Here is a 25,354-nt window from a genome sequence, read left to right as displayed (position 1 = left end):
GGTGGAATATCACTCAGAAAAGTCTAGTCTGCCTTGAGTTACTGGAAGCTTAAGTTGTTTTGAATTAATTTCATGTGACACACACTGAAATGTGAATCTGACTGGAAGTTATTTTAGCCTGGTTTATTATGTGCGTACTCAAGTTAGAGACACTCAGGCTGGAATTCACTCAGTCGGCCCAATTGTGACAAACAAGCCTGGGCGCTTGTGGAATTGATAATTTAATTCTGTGCAAAATACATATTTTTCATCTCCACCTGGTTTAGTAATTGTTTGTGGTCTGCAATGAAGGAGGTTGGTTAAAAAATAATTAGGTGGCTGATTACAGTGTGACAAAATTATTTTACACTGTGCTAATTTTGTGTGGAATAGCTTGTTCGCATTATCATACCCATGCTGTCTCTTAATGTAAATGTCCCATTATATTTTGTCAAAATATAGATGTGTGTTTCTTAAATGAATATGTTTGCACAGTAGAACCTTCAAGTTATTCAAAAGCATCTCTGACGGGTAGAACATATGAATAGAAAATAAATGCATTAATTCCCACAACCATTTGAAGTCTCTTAAAATCGAATTATTTATAATAATGTCAATTATTGACATTCCCATATTGTGTGGCATGAAACAATTTATTCGTTTACTTTGATCAATGGAAATAATTAAAAAATCAGTGGGATGTGAAAAGCAGACAAAGTGCAATATTCAGCTCACAGTTGATATTTATATTTGCAAGGTGGCACAATTTTAAGGAGAAAGGTTGATGTTGCAGCACATACAGTACAAAGTTACTTATACAGTACAGACAGGTACTGAGCAAAAGCTGAGCCAAAATGGTGTGGGGTGCTGTTGGGATGGTGTGATACAACCCGAATGAAACAAAAAGTGACCTGGTTTGGCTCCTTACCAATTTCAGCCACTCTTGCTTTCTGTGCATATGACATTTCTCCCTGATCCCTTGTTGACTGTTTAGAATAGAAAAAGCACACCTTAAGCTATGAATCAAATGTCAGATGTGGCAGTCCAGTGGAACCATATCAATATTTCATGATATATGGGTTGCTGGAAGGCTTTAGGAAGGAAGGCTAGACACGTATACTTCATGCCCACTCTGCCCATGTTCTGGAAGCTTCTAAATGATGCTGGGCTTTCTTTGTTACTGAGCACGACTCGGTGGACATTTTCTTTCTTTTTCTCGGTGGTGGTTTTGCCTGCTACCTGTATGTCCACAAGCAAATAAATAAACCTGAAATAAAAGCTGGAAAATGCCAGTCAAATAGAATGTAATCAGCATTGGGGCTTATTTATTTATATTTTCTTGCTTTTGTTACGTTAAACCTCTGAGCCACTGTACATAGTTGGACGAATTTGCATCCGTCTGCCATATTTCCTTAATCTGAAACACGTTTGAGGTTTGATGCTTGGCAGGGACATTACATGTCGGTTCAAAGCGCCCGGGTGGTTTTGAAGTTTTGCGATTGCTGGGGTCGTTGGAGAACATTAAAATTTGATATCTTCAAGAACCGCAGAGCTGACTGAGCTCCGCACTCTGGGTCATGGTAAAAAAAGAGAGAGAAAAAAGCCCTATCAGATGATGTTCTCATCTTCATAGCTTGGGTTCTGTTCATTCCTCCTTCAATCACATGAAAGTCCCGACATTGCAAGTTCTCGTATCATCATTGAACCACCTTCGTCATTAACTGCACACTATTTCTGCAGCATTGCTGTGCTTTTGCTGTTTGTATTCCTGATACAATCCCACAGAGATATTTAATTCAGATATGTAGCCGCCTACATATTTCCTGAATATCTTCACCATCCCAGATTCTGCACCTAAATAAATAAATAGTTTGTTGTTGCAAAATCCGTGTCACTGATGTTATTCTTTAATTATTTGTGAGCCTGTCTATGGTTATAACATCATTGTTATTCTGTGTAACCTGAACAATATATCTGTATCTTGTGCATGTTACATTTTTCTGTGTATTGTCGGTCACACTTTACAATAAGGTACACAAAGTGGCATTAACCAATCTAGTTATTAACATGAATTAGTTGACATACAAATCAATTAATTTTGCATGAAATAAACTTTTCATTAGTTCATGTAGTTCTTAACTACTAACTAATGTACAGTATTACATTAGTAAACCATAGGATAAACATATTAGTTAACAGTAACAAAACATATGACTTAACCATTAACAAAAACATTCACTGTTTTGTTTTTTTATTATTCCAATATGAATTGGCAGTTCTTAACATGAATTAATGATGTACAAATACATAAGAAAAGCTGTACAGATTGACTCAGTAGTTCATTAGCAACTGCATTAGTTAATGCCTTAGCTTTTATCTTCAAATTTCTCCAAATTATGGGGAGTGGAACAATACTAACGTACCATACCTCCAATTCGAGTTGCCCAACCCCAGATGTCTTAACCCCAGCACATCATGTTTATAGTGCATGCAAGATTGGCCAGACTGAAGATTTAGTGACAGTGTGTGGACTTAACTCAGACTGGGTGGATCATTAGCGATCTGGCCTTTTTTCCCCCAATCTGTTTAGGGGGCCACGGCCCACCTGATCATGAGCAGATTCATGAGCAACTCCTGATCACCCCCCTTTCAAGGGCATAGTGTTAGTCCTCCTTCAAGAGCTTGTTAACACCCAACCCTAAAAACCCTCTCGTTTCATGTCCCTCTATGCTACTCCCATTGTTTTTCCTCTTTTTCCTTGTTTTCCGGGGTCTATGCTATCACTTAGAAGCCGCACTTTTGCCTCTTAATGCATTATGTGTCAATGCACTGATGTGCCTTTTACAGGATCTTTGACATTATCAAGCAATTTTGGTAATCAGCCCTGGGTTTCTCTTTCACAATCGTGACACAGATGCAGGCCTCTTTAGTGTGCATCTCGCTCCTGTTTATAATGAAAGCCTGGTTGAATTTCCTGAGTTGAGGTGATGTGTCTGAATAGAGTGTAAAATGGAGCTTTAACCACACTAATCTGTTACTTGGCCGCACCCCAAAGAGAATTGTGTCAGGTAGTGTTCCCAGGTCACGCTGTTCATTGCTGCCAGAGATTGAGCTTATCAGGAAATCCACTTCTCCCTACCTGTTTATTTGTCTGACTTCAGAGACGTTCTTATTTATTCAAATGTAACAACCGTTTGTGTGCCCGCGAAAGATAAGCCTTGCTGTTTTCACAGCCGTTTTGGATTTTCATCTGAACAAGCAGAACTTTACGCAGAGGTAGATCCCTGCATGTTTGGCTGCAAGGCAAGCACTGGTTTATTCGATGTAGAACCTTTTTAAATAGTAAATAGAAGTATTAAATTCTAAAATGTGGCTGGGGACATAAAAACATTTTTAGTTGATGATCTCTGACTCAACTCGAGAAATGGCACGTAACTGAACTCACTACAGGATGTAACTGTACGTCTATTTTTTCCCCTTTTTGTCTCACAACAATATAACTTCCAGATCAGAATTTAATTTTATCGTGTACGGTGAAGAACTGATGTAGCAATCTATTTTTTCCCCATTGTATTCTTTTGTTCACACAGCCGTTTAAGGATTGTGCAGCCCGGAGTAAGGTGCAGGGTCCGCTGGGTTTTCTTTTTCACTTCAAAATCAGCAACTAGTTCACATCTGTGTAATCAGCTGCTTTAGCAGTGGAGTGCTGTGTAACCCGGCATACCCAGCTGCAGCTGTCCAGCCTACAGACTCCTGCCATAGGATAAGGCTTGAATCATCACGATTCACAAGTCTTGTTGATAGAGACTCAATATATTAAATATAATAAAAAAATGAGAGGTTGTACTAATGTTCTCAGTAAGTACAAAAATGGTCAAGGTATAGCTTTACCTAATGAAGAAGAAGATATACCATTGAACCCTGTGGGGTATTTATTATATAATAAATAATATTTATTGACATAAGCTTTATATATCCAACATGTGTAAAGTAGTATGCTTTATTATGATTCAAGGGAATCAACCAAAGTCTTACATTTGTCAAAAAATAATAATTCCCAAACAAACAGATTCTACAATTATTGGCACCCCTGGTTCAATGCTTTGTGCAAACATCCATCCATCCATTCATTATGTTAACCCGGAGTCGCAGGGGGGCCAGAGCCTATCCCAGCATACATTGGGCAAAAGGCAGGAATACACCCTGGACAGGTCGCCAGTCCATTGCAGGGCACACACACCATTCATTCATTCACACACTCATACCTATGGGCAATTTAGACTCTCCAATCAGCCTAACCTGCATGTATTTGGACTGTGGGAGGAAACCGGAGTGCCCGGAGGAAACCCACACAACACAGGGAGAACATGCAAACTCCACACAGAGAGGCCCCGGCCGACCGGGATTCGAACCCAGGACCTCCTTGCTGTGAGGTGGCAGTGCTACCCACTGCAAATCTGTGCCACCTTTGTATAAACACCCCAAGAAAAGATTACAGCTATGAGCTTTTTTCATATTATTTTCCTGGTATATATAAGCGAAACAGCAAGTGATGGAATGACGGATGGAATGAGATTAACTAAATGAAAGTAAAATTGTACTGCCAATTGATTTTATTTACAATAATAATTGTTAGGGGTGGTTTTCATTTTAAAAAATTGATTACTAATTTTAAAAAACATTGAAACATGAGAGTAAATATATTGAAATGAAAGTATAGTATAGGTTTCCTGTATGTTTGAATATAAGATATACATCATTATCAATGTTGTTTATTATATGCTGCCTTTTTTCTCCAGTTTTATTAAGGGTGCCAATAATTCTGGAGCCCACTGTAGTTACTTAGGTGCCGTGAACAGCCACAGTACTCAACAGCTGTGCAGATTTTATCATGACTAAACCAGGGCTCGAACCGCCTATCTTCCGGGTCCCAGTCATGTAGCTTAGCTACTGCACAACAGGCTGCCCCAGTGCAGTGTGAATGAGACCATGTTGCTGATTAGCTGCCATTTTGGCAGTATCAGTCTCTGGTGTGAAATGTGGCCGAAGGGCAGAGCCCTCTTATAAGAGGCAGAAATATGGCATGAAGAAATGGAAATTAATGTGAAAGGGGTTATCGAATTGCACCCCGACAGGTGCTTGAAAATTGACGGTAGTCCATTGAACTAGATTAAATTCTATGGTATGAGCTGGCATGGACCATGATCTTCAGGGGGTCAGTTTGGTTCCAGTTCTACAGTTGAAAGGGATGTTACTGCAATTTATCACTTCTCCTGGGCTATCCTGCAGGTATACAGCCAACTTTCTGTTACTCAGACAGATATTTTAGTGCGTTCATAGTACATTCTGTTGCAAAGGGTCAAAAATATTTCCCCTGGAGTGGATATCCATCCAGATTGCTGAGATTTGTTTGGTTTTCTAGATATCTCTGCAGCTCACGATGATGTGGGTCTCGAAGGACCTCAAACATGATTTCAAAGCATTGTTTCCATGAGGGGGAATATAGCTTTATTTTATTTTTGGGTGAATTGTCCCTTTAAAAATTTAAACCAGAAGAAAAAGGGAAAAAAAGTGTTAGACTGAAGGTCCAAAAGTGTCCAATCACAGATCATGCTTAAGTATGAGAGAGCTGTCATGTGCTTTTGACTGTTGACAGTTGGAAGTTGGAGCATTGCATTCTTGTGGAAGGAAAGGGAGGCTTGTCTGCTATGAAAAAGGTTCCTTGCCATATTCTTAACTACCTCCTGTATTAACGGAAAGGAAAGTTTCTGAAAATGTGTTCTGCAGGTTGCATGAAAACAAATAAGTTAGTGCACAGCTATTCAACAATATACTGTATAAACAACTATTTAAATTGGAACATTTCTGTAAATTAATCTGCACATTAACATATTTTCATGAGTAACATTCATTTAAGAGTTCAGGTTGTGAATCAGCAGTGCCTTCCTTTTTTTCAATAATTATTGTAGGTTGTAAATAGGTTGTACCATCTGCTCTCCAAATGATAAATGTAACCCTCTTCGGAAAAGGGATCATAAGTGGGGCAGAATGCAAGGGTTAATTTCTGTTCTTCTTTTTTTCTTTCCAAAATGTGTTACTGAACTTTAGTTTACCCCTGTAATCATGTCTGTCTGTGTGTTTTGCAATTGGTTAATAGGTATCACACTTATTTTTTAATGCAACCTTACTGTTATTGGTTGGACATTTCAGTTTTTAAATTTGTCTGGGGTTTGTCTGGTCAGTTTGTTTGTTTTTTGGTGCTGGTGGAAGAGTTGGAGAATGGACTGGCAACAGTGTAGAAGCAGATGCAGAACAGCAGGTGAGTTTACAGCTTGAAGTTTGAGAATTTGGAGGTGGGAGTATCATGTTGAGATTTTGTTCTGCGGGTGAGTTCACAGCTGAATTGGTTTTTAAAGTTTCCAGAACTGGAAGCGTTTGTGAGACAGTACAGTGTATAAGTCTACCGCTGATTGTCTACCATTTTTATCAAGGATGGGGAAGTGCAACAGGATCAGACGGACTATGCTTGAAACGCCCTCTGAAAATTCTCTGCAAAAGCCCTGAGTATACTCCACTGAGCTCCAGCAAACTACGGACTGTACCAACGTATTTTTCTCTTTTAGTTTTTCTGTCTTTTTTTAAACAAAACGTAAAACATTTTCTTGATTTAACCAACTGTGTTTTGTACGAAAATTAATCACAAGTATTCCCTAGCCAGAATTCAACATTTGTCTACAATGGGTTGGGTTTTTACTGATGAACACAAAATCCATTGGAGTGGAGCGCTGTATCCTATTTATGATGTTGTGCGACCATATCATTCATAAAGTTTAGCTGGTGCAATTTCTTACACAGCATTGTCATGTGTAAGTCACCTATGTCACCTGTGTTCTTTTGAGCATGGCTAGCATCTCCATTCCATTGAGCTCTATTTATTGATAAGACTGCCCTATTTAATTTAGGTAGGCTAGTCGGATGCATCACTGAACATAAACAAAAGACTACCCTTTCTAAAATCATATTGTAGTGAACGTGCTTGAGTGGAAAGCAACATAGATAATTTCAGAAAACGGGTATTTCACAAAGTAGGATTGAGTTGGCTCAGTGCAGTTATCTAGCTAACGCCCCGCACTGTGTTAGTCTGGAAAACAAGCATGGAATAAATATTTCAGACTTGTGCTCGTTTGAGTTGTGCTTTAAAATGTAGCCTAGCTATTGCTGTTGGCCATCTTGTAACAGTAATATATGATCTGCTTTATTAAAATCAATCGTATTGAGTTTTAGAAATGAATCAAAATAAGAGACTGTAAGCTTGCTAATAATACCAAAGTTATCTCTCAACAGCTGTGTTCCATTTCATTTTGAGTGCCACCAAACCATGTTTTTGAGAAAAACTGCTTCAATGTTCCGTCGCTAGAGTTAAGTACGGCTGGAAGCCTAACATTGGCCTAACAAAACTCCTGGGCTATAACTTGTAATCTTATGTACACTCAGTGAGCACTGTATTAGGTATTTATTAGACTTATTTTTTAGACTTTTTGGTCTTCTGCTGCTGTAGCCTATCCACTTAGAGGTCTGACGTGCTGTGTGTTCAGCAATGCGCTTCTGCATACCACTGTTGTAATATGTGGTTATTTGCATTACTGTCACCTTCCTGTCAGCTTCGACCAGTCTGGCCATTCTCCTCTGACCTCTCTCATTAACAAGGCATTTTTACATATAGAAGGGTTGCTCACTGGATGTTATTTTTCGCACCATTCTCTGCAAACTCTAGAGAGTGTTGTAAAAATCCCAGGAGATCAGCAGTTTCTGAGATACTCAAACCACCTTGTCCAGCACCAACAACCATTCCACATTCCATTTTTTCTTTGATCACATTTCTTCCCCATTCTGATGTTTGGTCTGAAAAACTGAACCTCTTGATCATGTCTGCATGATTTTATGCGTTTAGTTGCTGCTACATGATTGGCTGGTGAGATATTTGCATGAACAAGCTGGTGTACAGGTACCTAATAAAGTGGTCACTGAGTGTATAAACCTTTAAAACTATTTTTCCTCTGTACATTTAGCTACTCTTGACATTAAGACATACAGACCACAAAGTCAATTAAAAATACGCAGCTGATGTGGTTGTTTATGCTGAACGGTGACGTGCTGGCAAGCCTCCAAACAATGAACAACTCCGGTGTTACTTTCACTTTCACATATTTCATTTCAAAGCTTCATCAACGTTTTCAGTTGTTGACTTCCAGGCCTACTGATACGATGATTGAATCACAGGCCACTAATTGTCACAAGCCCCAAATAGAGATAAGCAACTGGATATCTGACTGAAATCTTTTTTTGAAAATGTTCACGTTCACAGTCAGTATAAAGACTACATACTTTTACCTCGAATTGCATTCATCTTTCCTAGTAGCCTAGGCTGCATGTGGAAATCAGTGACATTCAAATACCTCATAACTAGCAATACATCTATCTAATAGGTCTGGAAGAAGCTGCATCTGATATAACGTAAACTCACTGTGTTCCCATTAGAATACGGGGAAGCGACCGCTTCCACCTGAAGTTAATGTATGTACAACGGTCGTTTTTCTCCACAGGAATGTAGTTTATTATTATGGTTACTTATTGGCTTTCCCAGACACTTGGATTCATGTGAATTTGACCAATAATCATTGAGAAAACTACAAATAACTACACAACATCCCCGTGTTCGGACACCTATTCACGATGTAACAGCTTACCCACAGGGGAGCACCATTACCATGCCACTGTATGCTGAAATGGTTTGCGTATGTGACTCTTACCATGTTTTTATGAAGACGGAAGGAATTAAGACTTTACACACACAAAAACCAAAGCTAATCTGGAATTAATTTCGTATTCATTCGACATGAATGTTCCACCATTCCGAACATCGAGAGCTAACAGGGTGTTCGGAACATGAAGTGATAAAACGAGGACACCATATTTAATATTAGCTGTAATAACTTAGAATTAGGAGCAAGCTCAGTTAGGGTATTTTAAAAAGTCAACGTAAAATCCCTGTGGTGCTGTACCAATCCAAGCCTGCAAGTGTCATTTAGAGCGTGGCTTTTGATTGACATTTGTATGCTGTTATGATGAATGATAAATAGAACGATAAATGGTGGTGATGAATGATAAAAGGTGTTTTTTTAAATCAAATAAACATCGCTTTAATCAAATTGGATACAATATTTTTTTAATTCATGTGTTGAGGTTTCATAATATACGATCTGGCCTTTTGTTCATTCATGTGTTGAGTTTTCATTATTAGACATGGTTGTTTGATAATTGGAAATGAGGCACGGAATCGCTTCCATATTTTCATACCATGTGTTAGCCATTTACAAAATAAAAAAGGAATGATATTAGAATCAATCACCTTTGCACACTGCTTCTGAGGTCCAGCAGGTTTGATTGATCGGACAGGTACATTTTATACATTTCTATTTTGTGCATTTAAGCTTATCGTTTGAATCTTCGCCATCTTGGCTTGGATGGCTCAGACTGAAATTGGACAAAGTCGGACGATCCCTTTACACGGTTTTTATGCCCTCTAATATCAGTTGAGTGTGTCAATGAAGCCTCATGAATTATGCATCTTCACCTCCTGGCTCTATTGATGATTACACAAACACAGAGCCTCTGCTGACTAATTCACTGTTCTCAGATCAGTCACCATGTAAACAAAGCTAACACAATGCAAAGAGGCTTTAATCCCTTGTTTACCCCCGTAGACACCATTTTAGAGCGGGTCACCTTTAATTCGCCTTACTCTTCATTTGGCTTTTTTTTCTGTGGCAAGGGTGGTTATCTTTGCAGATCACTGATTCGGGGAATGATGTCTTTCCAGAACTGCCTTGTGGAATCAGGTGTGTGGGCTGGCTCCGCTCCCATCTTCCTGTGTGACTTTGGCGGGTGGGGGGGAGGGGGTCGGGCGTGTGGGAAGGTTCCTCAGTGCCCTGGTCACTCATTGTTTTCCCTCCGTAGCAAGCATGTGGCTAATAGGAAATTCTTTTTTATGGTGCGCAGCCCGCCTTATCTGACTGAAAACACCCTGCTGATCGCACTAAAAGCATCAGTGGGCAAAGTCTGTCGAGCAGGCTGCACAGCCATCTGGACACCGCTCCAAAAAGGTTGGACATGGTTTCAGGCAACATTGTATCGCGCTTTCAAATCTGCACACAGTTCATCTTCCACCAAGGCTGTCAGAACACTTTTTTTGTGGATGGCTGCTTTAAAAAAAAAAAAAAAAGCAACCAGAAAATTTGAAACATTACAAATAAATAACAAAAAGAGAAAATATCAACATGTCTGTGGCTTTTGTCCCAAGTCACCACGCTTTAAAAGCAGGATGATTTCTGCGGTGGTAAAGCGGAATTTTGGGAGATTTTAAACCCTCCCCTCCCCCCGGCCCGAAAAAAAATCAAGACTTTCGCATTGAAGAGATATCGACTTTCAAAAAGCCCATCGATTTCACAGGAAAATAAAGATGATATAGAGGCGGAAACACTATTAAAACTTGGGAGAATGAATGCCTCTATGAAGAAATATAAGACATGGCCGGTTTTTATGCAGTCATCACGCCTCTGGCGAGGCCTGATAACGTAGTGGGGGGTTGAGAAAATGCAGCTGCACGTGCGGACGTATGATTGCATTCTTGAAGTAGATATTTCTGTGTGCCGCTGCATCATGGACACAGTGCCCGGGAATGGACTTCACCACCTCCGCACAATGGATATAGTTAATTGCTAGTAAGTCTTGTCTTCAGCCATAATTTTATGTACAGATCTTTGCACTGCCGTCCACAATACATTATGCAAAACCATTGCAATACACAAATGAAATTATCTCCTTTTTAAAGGAGGATTGGACCTCTTTTTTCTGTGATGAGTGACCTGGCTTGCGAAAATATGAATGATATAAAGCCTTGTTCTCTTTTACAATAACACATGAGAAAAGGGCTGCGAATGAAGTCGGGTTTAATAACAATATGAAAAATCATGCCGAAGAATGCATGGCATTATTTATGAGGAACAAGCTTCTAGAATCTATAGACTCTCTTCTAGCCTATATTTCATTACATATTTGTTGCCTTCAGTCCCATTGGGATACATTATTATATATTTTCTATTTTTTTTTTTTACTTTTATTTTAGCTGGGAGGTCCCATTGAGATAAATGTATTTCATATTTATCTATAGTTAGTGTTTGCCTTTGCTTTAGCAGGGGAATCTCATTGAGATAAAGAAACTAACTTCCAAGAAAGGTCTTAGCAGGAAGGATGTATGCAGACATGATAAATAATCATTTTGAAATCTAATACACAAAATTATAAAACGACAATTTCATATTGTTATTAATCACATGGAATTGCACATTGCTTATGTATTATATAAGTTGCTATGATTATTATTAATATTATTATAGTAGTAGTAGTAGTAGTAGTAGAAGTAGTAGTAGTAGTATTTTTAAGCATCAATAATAGAGGAATTCAAATTTGTAGCCAAAAGGAAAGAAAAGCACGCTCACACTCACAGATTCACACTCACAGATTCACACACACGCACACACACACACACACACACACACACACACACACAGTGAACTGGTGCTGCTCCAGACTCCCAGTGTAGGCTTTGCCCAGTGTCCAATATTTCCTTATGACTGGGAGAACAGAGCAGGCCCGCCCCCATGTCAGTCTGGTCTCCAGAGGAAAAGACGTCCGGGTCAGGGGTCAGCTGGAAAGATTTCCCTGCTGACATTATGCTTCCTGAAACAGTGCAGGTTTCTAGGAGAGGACAGCAGACTTGGCTCAGACAAGAGTGCCACAAAGATTTTCATAGAATATCAGGATTTGTTGAATGTTGTATTATATGTTTTTGTTATTTCAATTGCACATGATACCTGTGTCTTTCAGCTGTGCTGTGTTGATAGATTCACAAATGTACAAAGGAGCAGCATCTACACATTTGGAGGAGGAACTGTTTTTTGTGTGTCGCATGCCTGCGTGTATGCATGAGAGAGAGCGAGAGAGAGAGAGAGAAAGAGAGGGAGAAGAGAGAGAGGGAGAGAGAGAGCGAATGAGGGGGAGAGAGAGCATTGTTGGCAGTTCTCACCCATGGTATAAAACATCTTATTTGTATTGACGAGCTGTGTTTGGCTCATTTTGCACTAACACAAAAGACATTGCCTGTATATTCCTCACAGGAATAGTTTGGCATCTGGAGGAGCTGCTGATATACAGGCACAGCTAAATATCTGAATTGGTTAACAGCTTCAATTGCATTGCAATTTAGATTCCTTCCCATAATAGATTTTTTGCTTATTATTATTTATTAGTAAATATGATGTTTGTCAAACATCATATTGGATACCATTTTTATTGGTTTTTTTTTATTTTTACTTTGGTCCAGCAATTGTCAGTTCAATGTACCCATATTTATGATATATCATGATATTATACAGTACACTCAGTGACCAGTTTATTTGGTCAATACAAATATCTAATCGGCCAATGAAGTGGCAGCAACGCATGCGGAAGTGGTCAAGAGGTTCAGTTGTCGTTCAGACCAAACATAGAATAGAATGGGAAGAAATGTGATCTAACTGATTTTTACGGAGGAATGATTGTTGGTGCCAGACAAAGTGGGCCTGGCCTGTTTTGATCGTTCTTTATTTGGAGAAGTAAAGGGAAAGGGATTCCTCATTAAATCATATAAAGGATGGAACTACCACAAACTGTCATTCACTCACTCAGGAGCCAATCAAAGTCTATGCTTACTACAGCGAAACATTTTGATCAGTAGTACTTGATATACTACTCTAGCCATTTTGGGGGTTCTTGAAGCCCCCCCTCTCCCTCAAAACAATATCCAGCAATTTGTTATACATTTTTCACTCATCTGACCGGACTATTCAGAATTATGGCTGGGGCCGGAGAGGGGGCAGAGAATTGCTTGATCAGACTGGAGTGTGGGTGTATCGGCAGCCCTTCAGGTCTTAGTGGGCGAGAATGGGGGAGCAGCACATCTGGGTATTTCCTGATTTCAGCATCACAGGACAGCAGTATTTGGCATCGTTCTTAATCCCCTTAATGTCATCAACGAGACATTCAGAAAGGTGGCACAGGGCACCGCGGCAAATCGCAGTTCAGAGGCATTTAAAAAATTTACAAGCAGACTATTATTACATATTTATTCACCAGTTCTCAGGATACTCTAAATCTATTTCATGTAAACTGCAACAGTATGCTCTGTAATGTGCAGCAATTACTGAACAAAAGCAAAAAGCATTTTAGGTTGTAAAGAAATGTGAAATGTGGGACTTCAATTGGCAGTAACTTCAGTAACAGTAACACATCACTCCTCGCCTCTCCAAATGCATATTTTTTGTTGAAATGTTGTTGGCTCATTTGGATGTGATTTACAGTAATATTAATATTTGCATCAGCATTATCCTGCATTCCTTGTAATATAACATTATTCATGTCTATTAATCATATCTTTCATTTTGGATGTTCCAGTGTAATTAGGTAAATTATGTTCTTGAGTTGTATTCACTTCACATAGCATAATTAAAAAGAATACAGAGCAACTGACATTTATTTAATCATTAGAAGCAATTCATTGTTTTGTAATGTCTGGATTTATCAGATATATACAGTGCAATTATATTCAATCATATATTTCTCTTGGACCGAAAGTTAGAAAAATGGGATACTGGCCATCAACATTCAGTCATGACAGTTAAGGTATCAGCTGGTTATTTTCATATGTACATTTGCATGAAATGGTAGAGTGGACACATAGCACAGGATGTCAGCTATTTGTCTTTGGTATAATATATCAGGTATATTAACTGCATAAGTTCTATTTTATGTTGGTATATAAAATACTGTGTATTAGCTCTTGTTGGAAGTACAAAAGTTTCATATATTTTTATTAGTTGCAGAAAAGGAGTAAAAATCTTAAAGCTTTGGGAAAAGAAAAGAATGTGCTGTGAATAATTAAAAATACTGAGTGAAAACCTGTGTGAAATGTAGTGTGCTCACCACTCCACCCAAGATGTCCCACATTTTCAATTATATATAAAAGTAATTAAACGGTACATTTACAAGTCTTGTTGTAACACATCTTAGCATGTGAGGCAATTTGGATATCATAATTTAGGTGTTTTGGAAAAATTACATGGCAACCAAACAAACACTCCTCCAATCAACAGCCATTTGCAAAACAACAAGACAATTCCCTTATGGAACCTTTTTTTTTGCTGATTTTTCCAAAAGATCATAAACATGGTAACATTTATCAGTACGTGTTCAGTTCTCTCCTTGAAAGCTGGAAGTTAGTTGAGAGGTAATTAACTGTATAGGCAACCATTTGTATGTAGTGATGTTTAAACTTTCATACCATATATAGCGAGGTTTAAACTTTCTTTTTTCAGATCACCCCTCCCACCCCTGAAAATGACACTGTGTAGTAGACATTACTCTAATGGGTCATATTTGTAAACATAAATAATAATTGCATTTTGCTATGCAGTCTCTCAGACTAGCTCTAGGATGATTTTAGGGAAACTGTGTGGTTGGAAGTTTATTATAGTTTTTTTTATATTTTAACACTTCTGTGACACATTGAAAGATACAGTATTTGGAAAGGCATCCATCTTTATTGTAGCACTGGTTGATGGAAAAACCACATACAGTAAGGAGACACCATATTTCTATAACACATTAGCGAAGGCTCGCAATGCTTCATCATTACAAATCAAAACATGCTAACTCAGTCACAACATGCTGTGCCATATCATTGGAAAAACTACTTATTTAAGCTTTGGCACAGCCTACTCTTACTTTCCATTGTGCTGTAGCTCAGTGCAAACAAAGGGTAAGTTGGCATTTATAGCTTTAGCTAATGTGCACAACATTTATAGATAGATAAGACTTCTAGCATTTTCAGCTTCCAAAAGAAGAAAACAGACTGGCAGAGTAAAATATTTATTCATTGTTGATTTGACACTGACCATTGTTCTGAGTAGAAACTTGTACAACCGCCATGTTTATAATAACTACAGCTCAGAAAACTAGAACCTCCAGTAATAACACAATAACAAACAAAAAAACTGAAATATATATATTTTAAAATTTAATTTTTTAGGTCCCACATTTTTTCCTTTTTTTGTCATTGTTGTTCAGTGAACAAATCATTTGATTGTTTAGCATTCTATGAACATTTGATTGCATTAGTTCCAAGCAAAAACTGATTGTAGATGATTGAGGGGAAAGCATATTATTTGGGATAAAAAGTAAGTAATTATATTATGAATCATTACGCTCAAGTGTCGAAAGGCAAACAATGAATTGAAAGCAATAAAACCAAAATAAAAATAAAAACTTCAAAAAGGACAATTTGTCGAAATGCCTTCTTTCTGTTGATTTTGCAATGCAGGCCCAAATGTAAGCATTTATATCTTGATTTAGCTCCTTACTTGGGGACACTAGTTTTAATCAAACAAGATGAAAAAATGTATCATTTTGCTCTTACTATACATTAACACAATATGATTTTGGAATATGTTCTTTGTCTGTTCACTGATTGTTAAAACTTATACAGTACTGCTTACCTACTCAACATGTTTGGTACATTTGTTGAAAACTATTTAAGAACATTTTTTCAGTGGCATATTTGCAGTTCTATTTGGTTTTTAGAAATTATGATCTGCCATGCATCTTGTTAATCAATTACAATTCATTTATTCTACTGTACTGTTATTTTCAGATTTCATCTGTGTTATGATGACATTACAACTTTCCAGAGAACAATCACTTTTACTGCTTTGTTTTTCATTTGCCAAAATGTATCACAGAGGTCACTGCTCAGTCTGAGAATGGCAGCCCCGTGGGACGTGCCCCCATCCATTAGCCCCGCGTTCACACTTTAACCGCTGCCCTAAGCTGTGAATGTCCTCGCCACTACATCCATGTGTGTGTGTGCGTGTGTGTGTGTGTTTCACAGCCCTGCAGAGACCGTGTACCGCAATGTGCTCTGCAATCGTTTCGCTAAATCCTTCAAGCCACCTCTGTCAGCTGTGAGGCTAGGACCATTGTCTGCATCGCATCACGGTCACGCTTGTTTTTTTGGTGTTTAATAACTCCCAGTCGGGTAGGGCCGATAATTACAACACAAAAACAACATGCATGGGGTCAGAATTGTGCGAAAGCAGTATGTGCAGGTTGGGAACATCTGTTAAAACAGTGTGAGCTCAAATTACAAGGCCTCTATTGCGAAAATAAGAGCATAGGCCAGACTGCTCTCTTAAACAGGAAAACGCTGTGGATTTGGGGAAAGGGGTAGCACAGGTGGTTCCATCAGACAGATTCAGCAGAGGTGTCTCCTAACAAACCTTCCCTTTCATCGGTGTTTCAGTCCAAACCAATGCTGTTTGCCTGTTCTTTAAAGTGCAATTATTTTGTATGTCATGTTGTGTTTGACCCAAATTAGTGAGGCTGCAGTGTTCTGGTGTGGGCAATGCCTGAAACAGGTTTCGTTCAATACTGTATTGAAGAGAGTCTATGTCTGTAGAGCCCCTTTCTTTCTTACGACCCTCCCTGTCACTGCTGTAACTGAGGCAAGCACGGTACAGCCATGTTTTGTTAATGAAAATAAGCACAGACATTGTAGCTAGTAAGTAAGAATAAAATAACTAGTGAACAAATGCAATTACACTGTTCCCTTATCATACATTAGGCCTACACATATGCAACATAGATTAACATAGCAACAAAGATGAAATGCTTTACAATGAAGAAGATCAAAAAACTAAAACATTTACCGTTATTCAGTATACTGATATCATCAAATAGCTTTTGAAAGAGTTTTCATCACTAAAGAAATACAGGTACATATGCTGGAACAAGATATACTGTAGATATAAACTATGTATATCCATGTTTAATAAAAGAAATAAAGAACTGATTGTGTCTTGCAGGACTTTGCAGATTCAATATTCCGCTTGGTGACAGAGAAATACCAGGAGCTGGCAGACAGCTGCACTCCCTTGCATGCACGTCACAAAGTCTTGGCAGGAATCGTAATGACCAGAGGTATGGCAAATTTTATTGACTTTTATATCACAGTGAATTATTGAACAAGTCCAATATAGCAAGAACTAGTGCATCCTTGTTCACCTGCAGAGTACAGCATTAGAATAGTGTGAGGATTGACATTAAATATTTAAAATGCTTCTGTATGGAAAGGGTAGGCAATGCTGTGTCCATGTCAGTCAACAAAATATCAGAATGTCATTTTTCACTGTTCGTGTGAGACTGAAGATTGCTCAAGCATATGTTTAAGAAAAATGTCAGTTGTTATTCTAATTCCTAAATATTTCTGAAGGTCAGGAGATTCGTAAATAGATTATATTTCTCATCTCAGGTTTGTCAGAATGTGTTTTTTTCCCTTGCGTTTGAGCAGGTGATTGGCTCAGAAATAGCCATTCTTGAACTTTATCTCACGGCTCCATGAAACAGTCTTAGGGTCAGTTCTGGATCAGTATCTCTCTCTCCTTTGAGGACTGCAGCTCATCAGTTTATTCTCAGTAAAGAATTGCCACCGCCATGACCTAATCCAGTTCCTCTCTTCCTCCTGACACCAGTAATGGGTCCGTTTGCTTATTAATAAGTGCGTTATCTTCAAAGATCCAGACACGGGCTCGGCAAACGTTTGTGGCGAGCTAGCAGACAGACTTGACAGAAACACTGGGGGCTCCGTTCCTATTTCTGAAGATGCATTGGATGCTACAGACTTCTGCATGCACCACCAGAATATCAATGTGGCCAAAACTTTGAATCACAGGATCCCCTTAATCAAAGACTACACAGGGGTTTTTAGCTTGGGACAGAGTCCCCAGGGATTGATACTTAATTGTTTATTTCATCTGGCCATGGAGAGCAAGAAAAAGACCTATCCACACCTTCCAAAAAAAGCATGAATAATCTAATTTTTAAATCTAGCTAGGCACCGATCCTTAGCGATAGATTTGTCCATAAAACGTACAAAGCGATGCTGAAGCAATGCATAACAAACCAAGCCGAATGCAATAAAAATATTTCCGCGCACCTCTTTATATACTCAGAGCTGGAGTAATTATATTCAGAGCGAGTCTGCTGCTCTCGTGGAGAGGGTGAAATAATGTGAGATTAAAGAGAAACGGTTCAGAGGGAAAGGAACTGGGCACATGACTGAAAATAGAGAATAATCACTCCGCTTGTTGTGGTCAGCTGTCTGGCATTCAGTTCCATTTGAACTGTTCGTATTTTCTTCTTTACTGGATATTTTCATATATACTGTTGAATATTGATTAATATTTGGAAGCTTTTTTTCTCTCTCTTTGGTGGAAGGCTGGGGGGAGGAGGGTTATCGGTGTGCGGGGGGGTGTTCTGTGACTGAGTTTTCAATGATGTCGCTAAGCTGCCGCTTGGAATGTGGAAGCGGAGCGCTATTTTCTGCGCCATCTTTGTCCACGATTTTCTGGATTTATTTTCAGGGGTTGCGTCCTCATGATAATGTGCACCACATTGACCTCATTTTATTTTACAACCTTTCACGATGAAAGAACAACATATAAAGGATCGTTTTACGAGGGTCCTTTAGCTTAATGGAATGTAAATGAGTTCATCAATACTGACCTTGGCAAGTTCATTTTATTCTGGGCTAAAATAATTTTAATTTAAGGTTCTAGAAAATAATTGCTTACTACAAAAACATATTTCTGTCTGTCCTGAGAAATGAAAAAAATAAATAAATAAAGAAAGCTTAAACTTGAAAAAGTTTTGGAGTTCTGCTTTCATTAGTTTTGGGTGCATGACAGTTGAAAGTATTGGTAAGCTGATTTTCCAGTAATTTCGCTGTCTGAAGGGAGAATGAAAGCCTGTCTATAATGGTTCCTTATGAAATGATTGCCTCATAAAGTAACTGATGAACTGCGTTTTTAAAACAAAACTCATTTGGAAAATGCCCATTTAATGGTACTTATTAACCTCACTTCAGGAGAAAGGGCTTTCCCCAGTAGAACCGCTCTTCCTACTGTAAACACCATAAATTAGCAGCATTCAGTTTAATGTAGCGTGGTTGTCGAGCAGCCATCTTCCAGTCACTTCCTCCCCTGCTCTGCTGGCCCTCGGCCTCCAGAGTGGGGTCTGTGTGATTGATTCAGGGCCCTGAGTGAACCAAAGCAACTACAGCATTTGCTGCTAAAACTGCAAGGTGATTTTCCATCTAACAGCGATGGCAAATTGTCCTCAACGGCACACAGGGAAAGCGTTAAAATGTTCGTCTATTTTTTAAAGATTCTGACATTAATTCAACATCTGGATCCCACGTGAGTCAAAGTTATCAACAAATATTTGGAATTGGTCGATGCTCATGCATAAATTCATTGTATGTCATGAAGCACGTATCTCTTATGGTTACACTGAATTCTTGCCTTTCTTGTGTATGATTAGGATTTTTATCTTGGCTGCGCACATTTTCAACTCACAACATAAATGTATACAGCAGCTCCACCAGGGATTCTTAAATGTATGGTAAAACAATTCGATTTCTTGCTGTAATACATATGAAACCATCTAGAAATTCTGATAATTGCTTGTGGCACTTTACATATTTGCATCATTGAGGATCTTAGTAGCAGGCACTTTTTAATGTTTCAATAAACTAATTCCACTTTGGAGAGAAGGTTGTGAAACCTGCTTGTATTTTGCTAACCGACATCCAAAAAGGGAAAATGAAAGTGGAATTTGTTCGATTAGAGAGTGCCTTTGCCAATGATTGAGTCTGCTTCTTTAATAGCATTTAGAAATCAAGTGCATTTTTCTGACTGCAGCCTGCATTTACCTTGGTGACTAACCAGCCACCTTTTCTCCTTTCTTTGTGAGGCTTACAATTATTGTGATTTTAAAAGCAAATACTTGGTTGCACTTTTCAACATGCATGGGACCAAGGGAACATTTGCTGCAATTTCATTGAAGGCTAAAATTTGGGGAAATTACTACAAGGTTTTTGGCTGCTACAATTGATCCAAACAATTGCGAAGTGAAACAGCAAAAAAAAGTAAAGAGGATTGTGGCCATGGTCTTTATAACCCAGAACAAACTAATGCTTGAGGTCATTTTGAATATATTTTAGCTCCACAGGTGTGTTAGCAACATGCTGCGCAGATACCCGGTGCTGCCAAAAAGACACGGGCACTGGTAAGAATGTTTGAATGCGCCTTGTATAAATCTCCCAGGTTCTGGCGTGGATTCTGAGGGATCATTTCGAAGCGTTACAGCCGTCGCACCCCTCTGATTGATTGTATTAGTGGAGTTCCTATGGCAATGCGTGTGAGAACATCACTCACTGCAGATTTGTTTTGCTGTAGACTTTCTGACTGTCACTCCCAAGATTTGTTCCCACCCTAGTTTTTCTATCCCTGGCCTGCGCGGTCATAATTCACCTCGTACAAGGAGTAAATTCAAATCACATGCAAGTGGTCCCCTAACTCTCTCTGATGCACAGCTCCAGGAATGCTATAATGGCTAAGGGAATGCAAAAATAATGGCCTCATTTTTTATTTTTTCCCCTGAAGATCACCGATCACCGTAAGTTTGTGCCTCATGCCAATCCACTGTTCTGTGGGTCCTGGATTTACCATGATACCAAAACATTAAAGTGATGGCCACTTATGGCCACGCATTACAATAATTACAATAATTGCATAAATTAAATAGTTTATGTATTTAATTGTGGGGTTCCTAATATTCCAGAAGCTAGTTGCCAGTACTATATTTAACACTAATTTATTAATGTATTAGTAATGTAATTACATATGATATGTATTTAAGCCATTATTATTATTATTATTATTATTATTAATTGACACACACACACACACATGTGCACACATACACACGCAGGCATGCATGTGCACACGCACACACACACACACACACACACACACACACACACACACACACACACATACACACTGTATATTTCTCTGTGAAGGTGATGCACCCTTGTGTGCAATGCCATCTGGACCATTGGAGATAAAAGTTCATATGTTACACTCTGCCTCCAGGTCTGGGCAAACCACTGAACCCTGAATTTTGAAAAGATTGAGAGATTTTGTCAGTGTGAACAGAGAGTATGGTTAAGCATGCTGAGCCAGCCTGTCACACTCTCATGCTTTATACTGTCAAAAATCTTGCTGAAGCATTTTTTTTATTCTGCCCTGTTTTTGAATTACAATTTAACAAACAGGGTCGACATTGGCTGGTCGTGTTTTACACTTGCTTTTGGTGCTCATAAAATGTATATGTTATATACGTATATAATGTTTTGAAATGTTAGGGTTAAATAATTGTATTTTGTGTTATTTTCTGTGCAGTGCATGTAGTGGTCATAGTTCAGTTTAAGGAGATCAACTGCAGTTCTCGTGAATGTTGTTGACTGTTTTCATCAGAAATTAATTGAGGTGCCTCTGTCACATGTGATATAATATTTCCTTCCCTTAAAGGCATACTATGCAGGATACCTTTCCTTGCTTCCCTCTACACACCATTCTTACTGTAACCCCGCCTACACCCCCATGATGATCGTAACTTTGTCGCACCATTGAAAAATACCATCTGCTTTAGTATTCGCTTTCCACACAAAACATTTAGCTAGCTATTTACTGTAACTGACTTTACTTGTTAGTTATACCAGTCCAGTCAAGCAGTCACTCACAACTATAGCTCCACTAAAATGCTCAATGAACATTTCCAAGAACAAAAACTCCCACGTTACTGAACGTAAAGTTACGGTTTGGAAAAGATATTGTGTAAACTGCTGGTCTCTTTTAAAAATGCATTAATAGCTGCATTCGTAGCAGTCAGACTGTCAACAGTATGCCAAAATGCTTGACTGACATTGACTGATATGCAGAAGTTATGGGACAGATAACTTTAGCTAAACATTAGTGGTGAACCAACATTAGCCACTGCTGTTAACACTAGTGGATTTCTATAAGCAGTAGTACTGTGCAGTGGGCTATCACCCACAAATCCAGCTCATCAGTAATAGCCAATCCCAAGCCATCTCCTTGTGCCCTCCTCCACCCCCAGAAATGGTCCGAACAGTTTTTAGAATAACAGAAGTAGAAAAGCAAGGTATTGGGCAGAAGTGAACACAGACACGGGTTGCCAGTGTATCAAAGTACTGACTGAGCATGTTTGTTTTCTAATATTTTCAAGGTGAAAATCCTGCAGGGTATGCCTTTAAGGGTGTACATGTAATGCACTACATTTCAGTCATGAGTCATATTTGGCCTAAGATGACAGGGATCATAGCTTGTCAAGAGATGGAAGTATAATCCTTCAGAGTAATATTGGCAATGTTTGATAATTTTTCCCTTTTTTTACATACTCTGCTGAGCCCATTTTACAATCACAAAGACAAAATGATGTGAATCATGTTCGAAGAGGATGGCATTTGTAGCAAACAATGTATTTTGCTAAATAATACATTCACATTGAGACACATACTGTAAGGTATTACCTTTTTTGGGAAACATCTAATGGAGCCAGTAAAATAAGACTTGCACTTACCCTATGTGTGCATAATCTACAGTTCCATGCTAAGATGGACGTAATCATGTTGCATGCAAGTTTCCATATAACCTGAAATAAAGAAGTACAGATTAGCGCTACTTAAATATCCAGCTAAAAAAATATTTTTTAATATTTTATGAACATGTATGTATGCAAGGAGGTTCTACTCAGATCAGGTCATAGTCACAGTAACGTTAACCACTTCTCATTAAGAACATTGCTTGTGAGCTATTTAGCTAGCTAGCATGCTTGCTTGAGCAGCCATATCACCAAAGCATAAATAGCCCAATGTTTTAACAGTGATTTTTTGTTCAAGTGCCGTCCAAATAGAACCTACTTTTTCTAGGCTGGGCAGTAACAGGTACTGCTTCTTTGTACTTAAGAAAGTACAGCTGAAACTGATGGAGACTGGTGGATGTTGATAGACGGCTGATGAAGTATAGCTAAGACTAACAGAGTTTCAGCTGAGACTGATGGATGTTGAGCTAAGCCTGACAAAGTACAGCTGAGATTGATGGAGTTATAACTTCAAATGGAGAATGTTAAGCGAAGCTGATGAGTTGAGATTGAGATGTCGTCTCAGGGCCACCATTTTTGTTGCCTAAATTGAGCCTCACTAATGGAATTCATCACAGCAATATAATTGCCTCACCAAAATAAAATAAAAACACTTTCTTATCTTTCCAATATCACTATTTACGTATCCATTATAACTGGATATCACAGCCCTTTGTTGCATTTAGTCATAGAGTATTAGTCACTGGATTCCACTACCAAGGATAGCACTCCTTTGCTACATTAGCTACACTTTAAATGTGGTGTTCTCTGTAGCTCTGTAGTTCTCTGTTTATCTCTTTAAATGTCATGTAATTGAAGTCCAAGTGTTGACTGGCAACAGAGGTGTGCTAAAGAAATGTTTAAATGTTTAATGGAACGCGATTCTGAGTAGTTGCCACAAGCAACTTTTTGTATGCGTGTTCTGCCAGTGGGAGTAATTTCTCACCACTGTTTGGGTGTTTTTGACTGCTACTGTATTAATGAGAGGTGCCACTTTGCATGTTTGCAATTATTTTGCATCATCACTGTCTTGGAAATATTGCGTTGTCTATTCTGTCAAATAGTGTTTTGGCCATTTTACAGATAAGTGAAAATGTTTGTTTTCCTTGACAAGGAATTTTACTTGCCCATTGCAATGTCATGCTAACCTAACCAGCTTGTTTTGTTCTCTCTCTCTCTCCATATCTCCCTCTCTCCCTCTCCCTCTCAGGTTTGGATCTTAGACTTGCAGAAGTGGTGGCTATATCGACTGGTACAAAATGCATCAACGGAGAATATATCAGTGACCAGGGACTTGTGGTCAATGACTGTCATGCAGAAATAGTTGCTAGGAGAGCGTTAGTCCGATTCCTTTACTCACAGTTGGAACTCTTTTTAAGGTAATACATAAATACCCTTTATAGAAATTAAATTAATAGATCATTAGTAATTATTTAACTTTGTTGTTTAACTTTATTTAAGTGCATGTTGCGAGTCATATTTTTTTAACTGAAAGCCTTTTATTGTATTATACCACACACACACACACACAGACACAGACACACACACGCAAACACACGTTTCTTTGAAGAGTTCATTAAAAGCATTGTAATAAAAAGTAAATCAAACTGTTAAATTACCCAATATAAGTGCGCCTTACTTTGTTCTGTGTTGTATCTTTCTTGTTTTATCCTTCTGCATTTTGCATTTTATGCACAATAATTATCCCCCTAATTAGCACCATGGTAACAGAACAGGATCATAAACCAAATACACTCCAATAATTAAGCCCGATAAACCATAATTACTGCAAAGCCTATCTCCAGCTAAAGATAAGTGATCATGTCTGAGATGCATTTTACCTTAATTTCAGCCTTTTTCCTTTCAAAATACGGCCCTGCCTTCTGAATTATGCTGCTTTTTTCATCTTTGAATGTGACATTTTGCTGCACGTGCCTCTTTAATCATACACTTGTTGCCACAAGGAAACAATCTTACCTGCCAGACATGGTATTAGCCACTGTCACAAACTGCAGGCTTTTCTAAGGTGTCAGAGGTGGCAAATGGACTCTCTGATATGGCAGATCAGTGAAAATAACAGCTAGCTGCTTTAATGCCATATTTGCATATACAAAATTGACCTTCATCATCCAACAAAGCACAAGCACGTGCACTTCTGCATAAAATCAGGCGATACAGCTGAGTTTCGTGCCTAATAGGAAGAGAATTCACAAGAACATTACTACACCATATTTTTGCACAGTGAAAAATACAGTTGTTTTTCCAAAAGACTGACTGAATATTGCAGGGTTGTATATCTCACATTGTCAGGCAGTAAAATATGAAGAAATTAATTACGGATGTGTACTCTTCTGACCAGTCAGCATCACGTATGACTCACCTGTCATAAGGCGACATCTTGGGTCAAGCTCAATATGAAAATAATGAATTATTACTTGTGGGATTATTGCTACCCGGCGAGGCTGTCCTTCAGAATATCCCATGATAACACCACAATCCAAAATAAGACTGGATATATCCAGATACAAGTTTTTCTTGGGAACAGTACTGAAAGTAGCTACGCACCATGATATAATGATAATTCATGTGCAATATGTTTTTAAAAAAACTGAAATGTGACTCAACTGTAAATTAACCACACACACACACATTTCAGGCC

At 38.5% G+C, this 25,354-nt stretch overlaps 1 protein-coding gene across 2 annotated transcripts in view; it reads left to right on the top strand.

Annotated features, from left to right (window-relative positions):
• The window catches only part of adarb2 (adenosine deaminase RNA specific B2 (inactive)), a 160,628-nt gene that overhangs the window by 121,172 nt on the left and 14,102 nt on the right, over positions 1-25,354 (top strand). For both annotated transcript variants that reach the window (XM_061237544.1, XM_061237545.1), the window contains 2 exons: positions 16,995-17,109; positions 23,906-24,074. In XM_061237544.1, the coding sequence (XP_061093528.1) occupies positions 16,995-17,109; positions 23,906-24,074 (284 nt within the window). The remainder of the gene's footprint in view (positions 1-16,994; positions 17,110-23,905; positions 24,075-25,354) is intronic.

This window comes from Conger conger, chromosome 4 (genome assembly GCF_963514075.1).
Source record: "Conger conger chromosome 4, fConCon1.1, whole genome shotgun sequence".
NCBI lineage: Eukaryota > Metazoa > Chordata > Actinopteri > Anguilliformes > Congridae > Conger > Conger conger.
The sequence above is the reverse complement of the archived record's forward strand: the minus strand, read 5'-3'. Positions and strand labels throughout refer to the sequence as shown.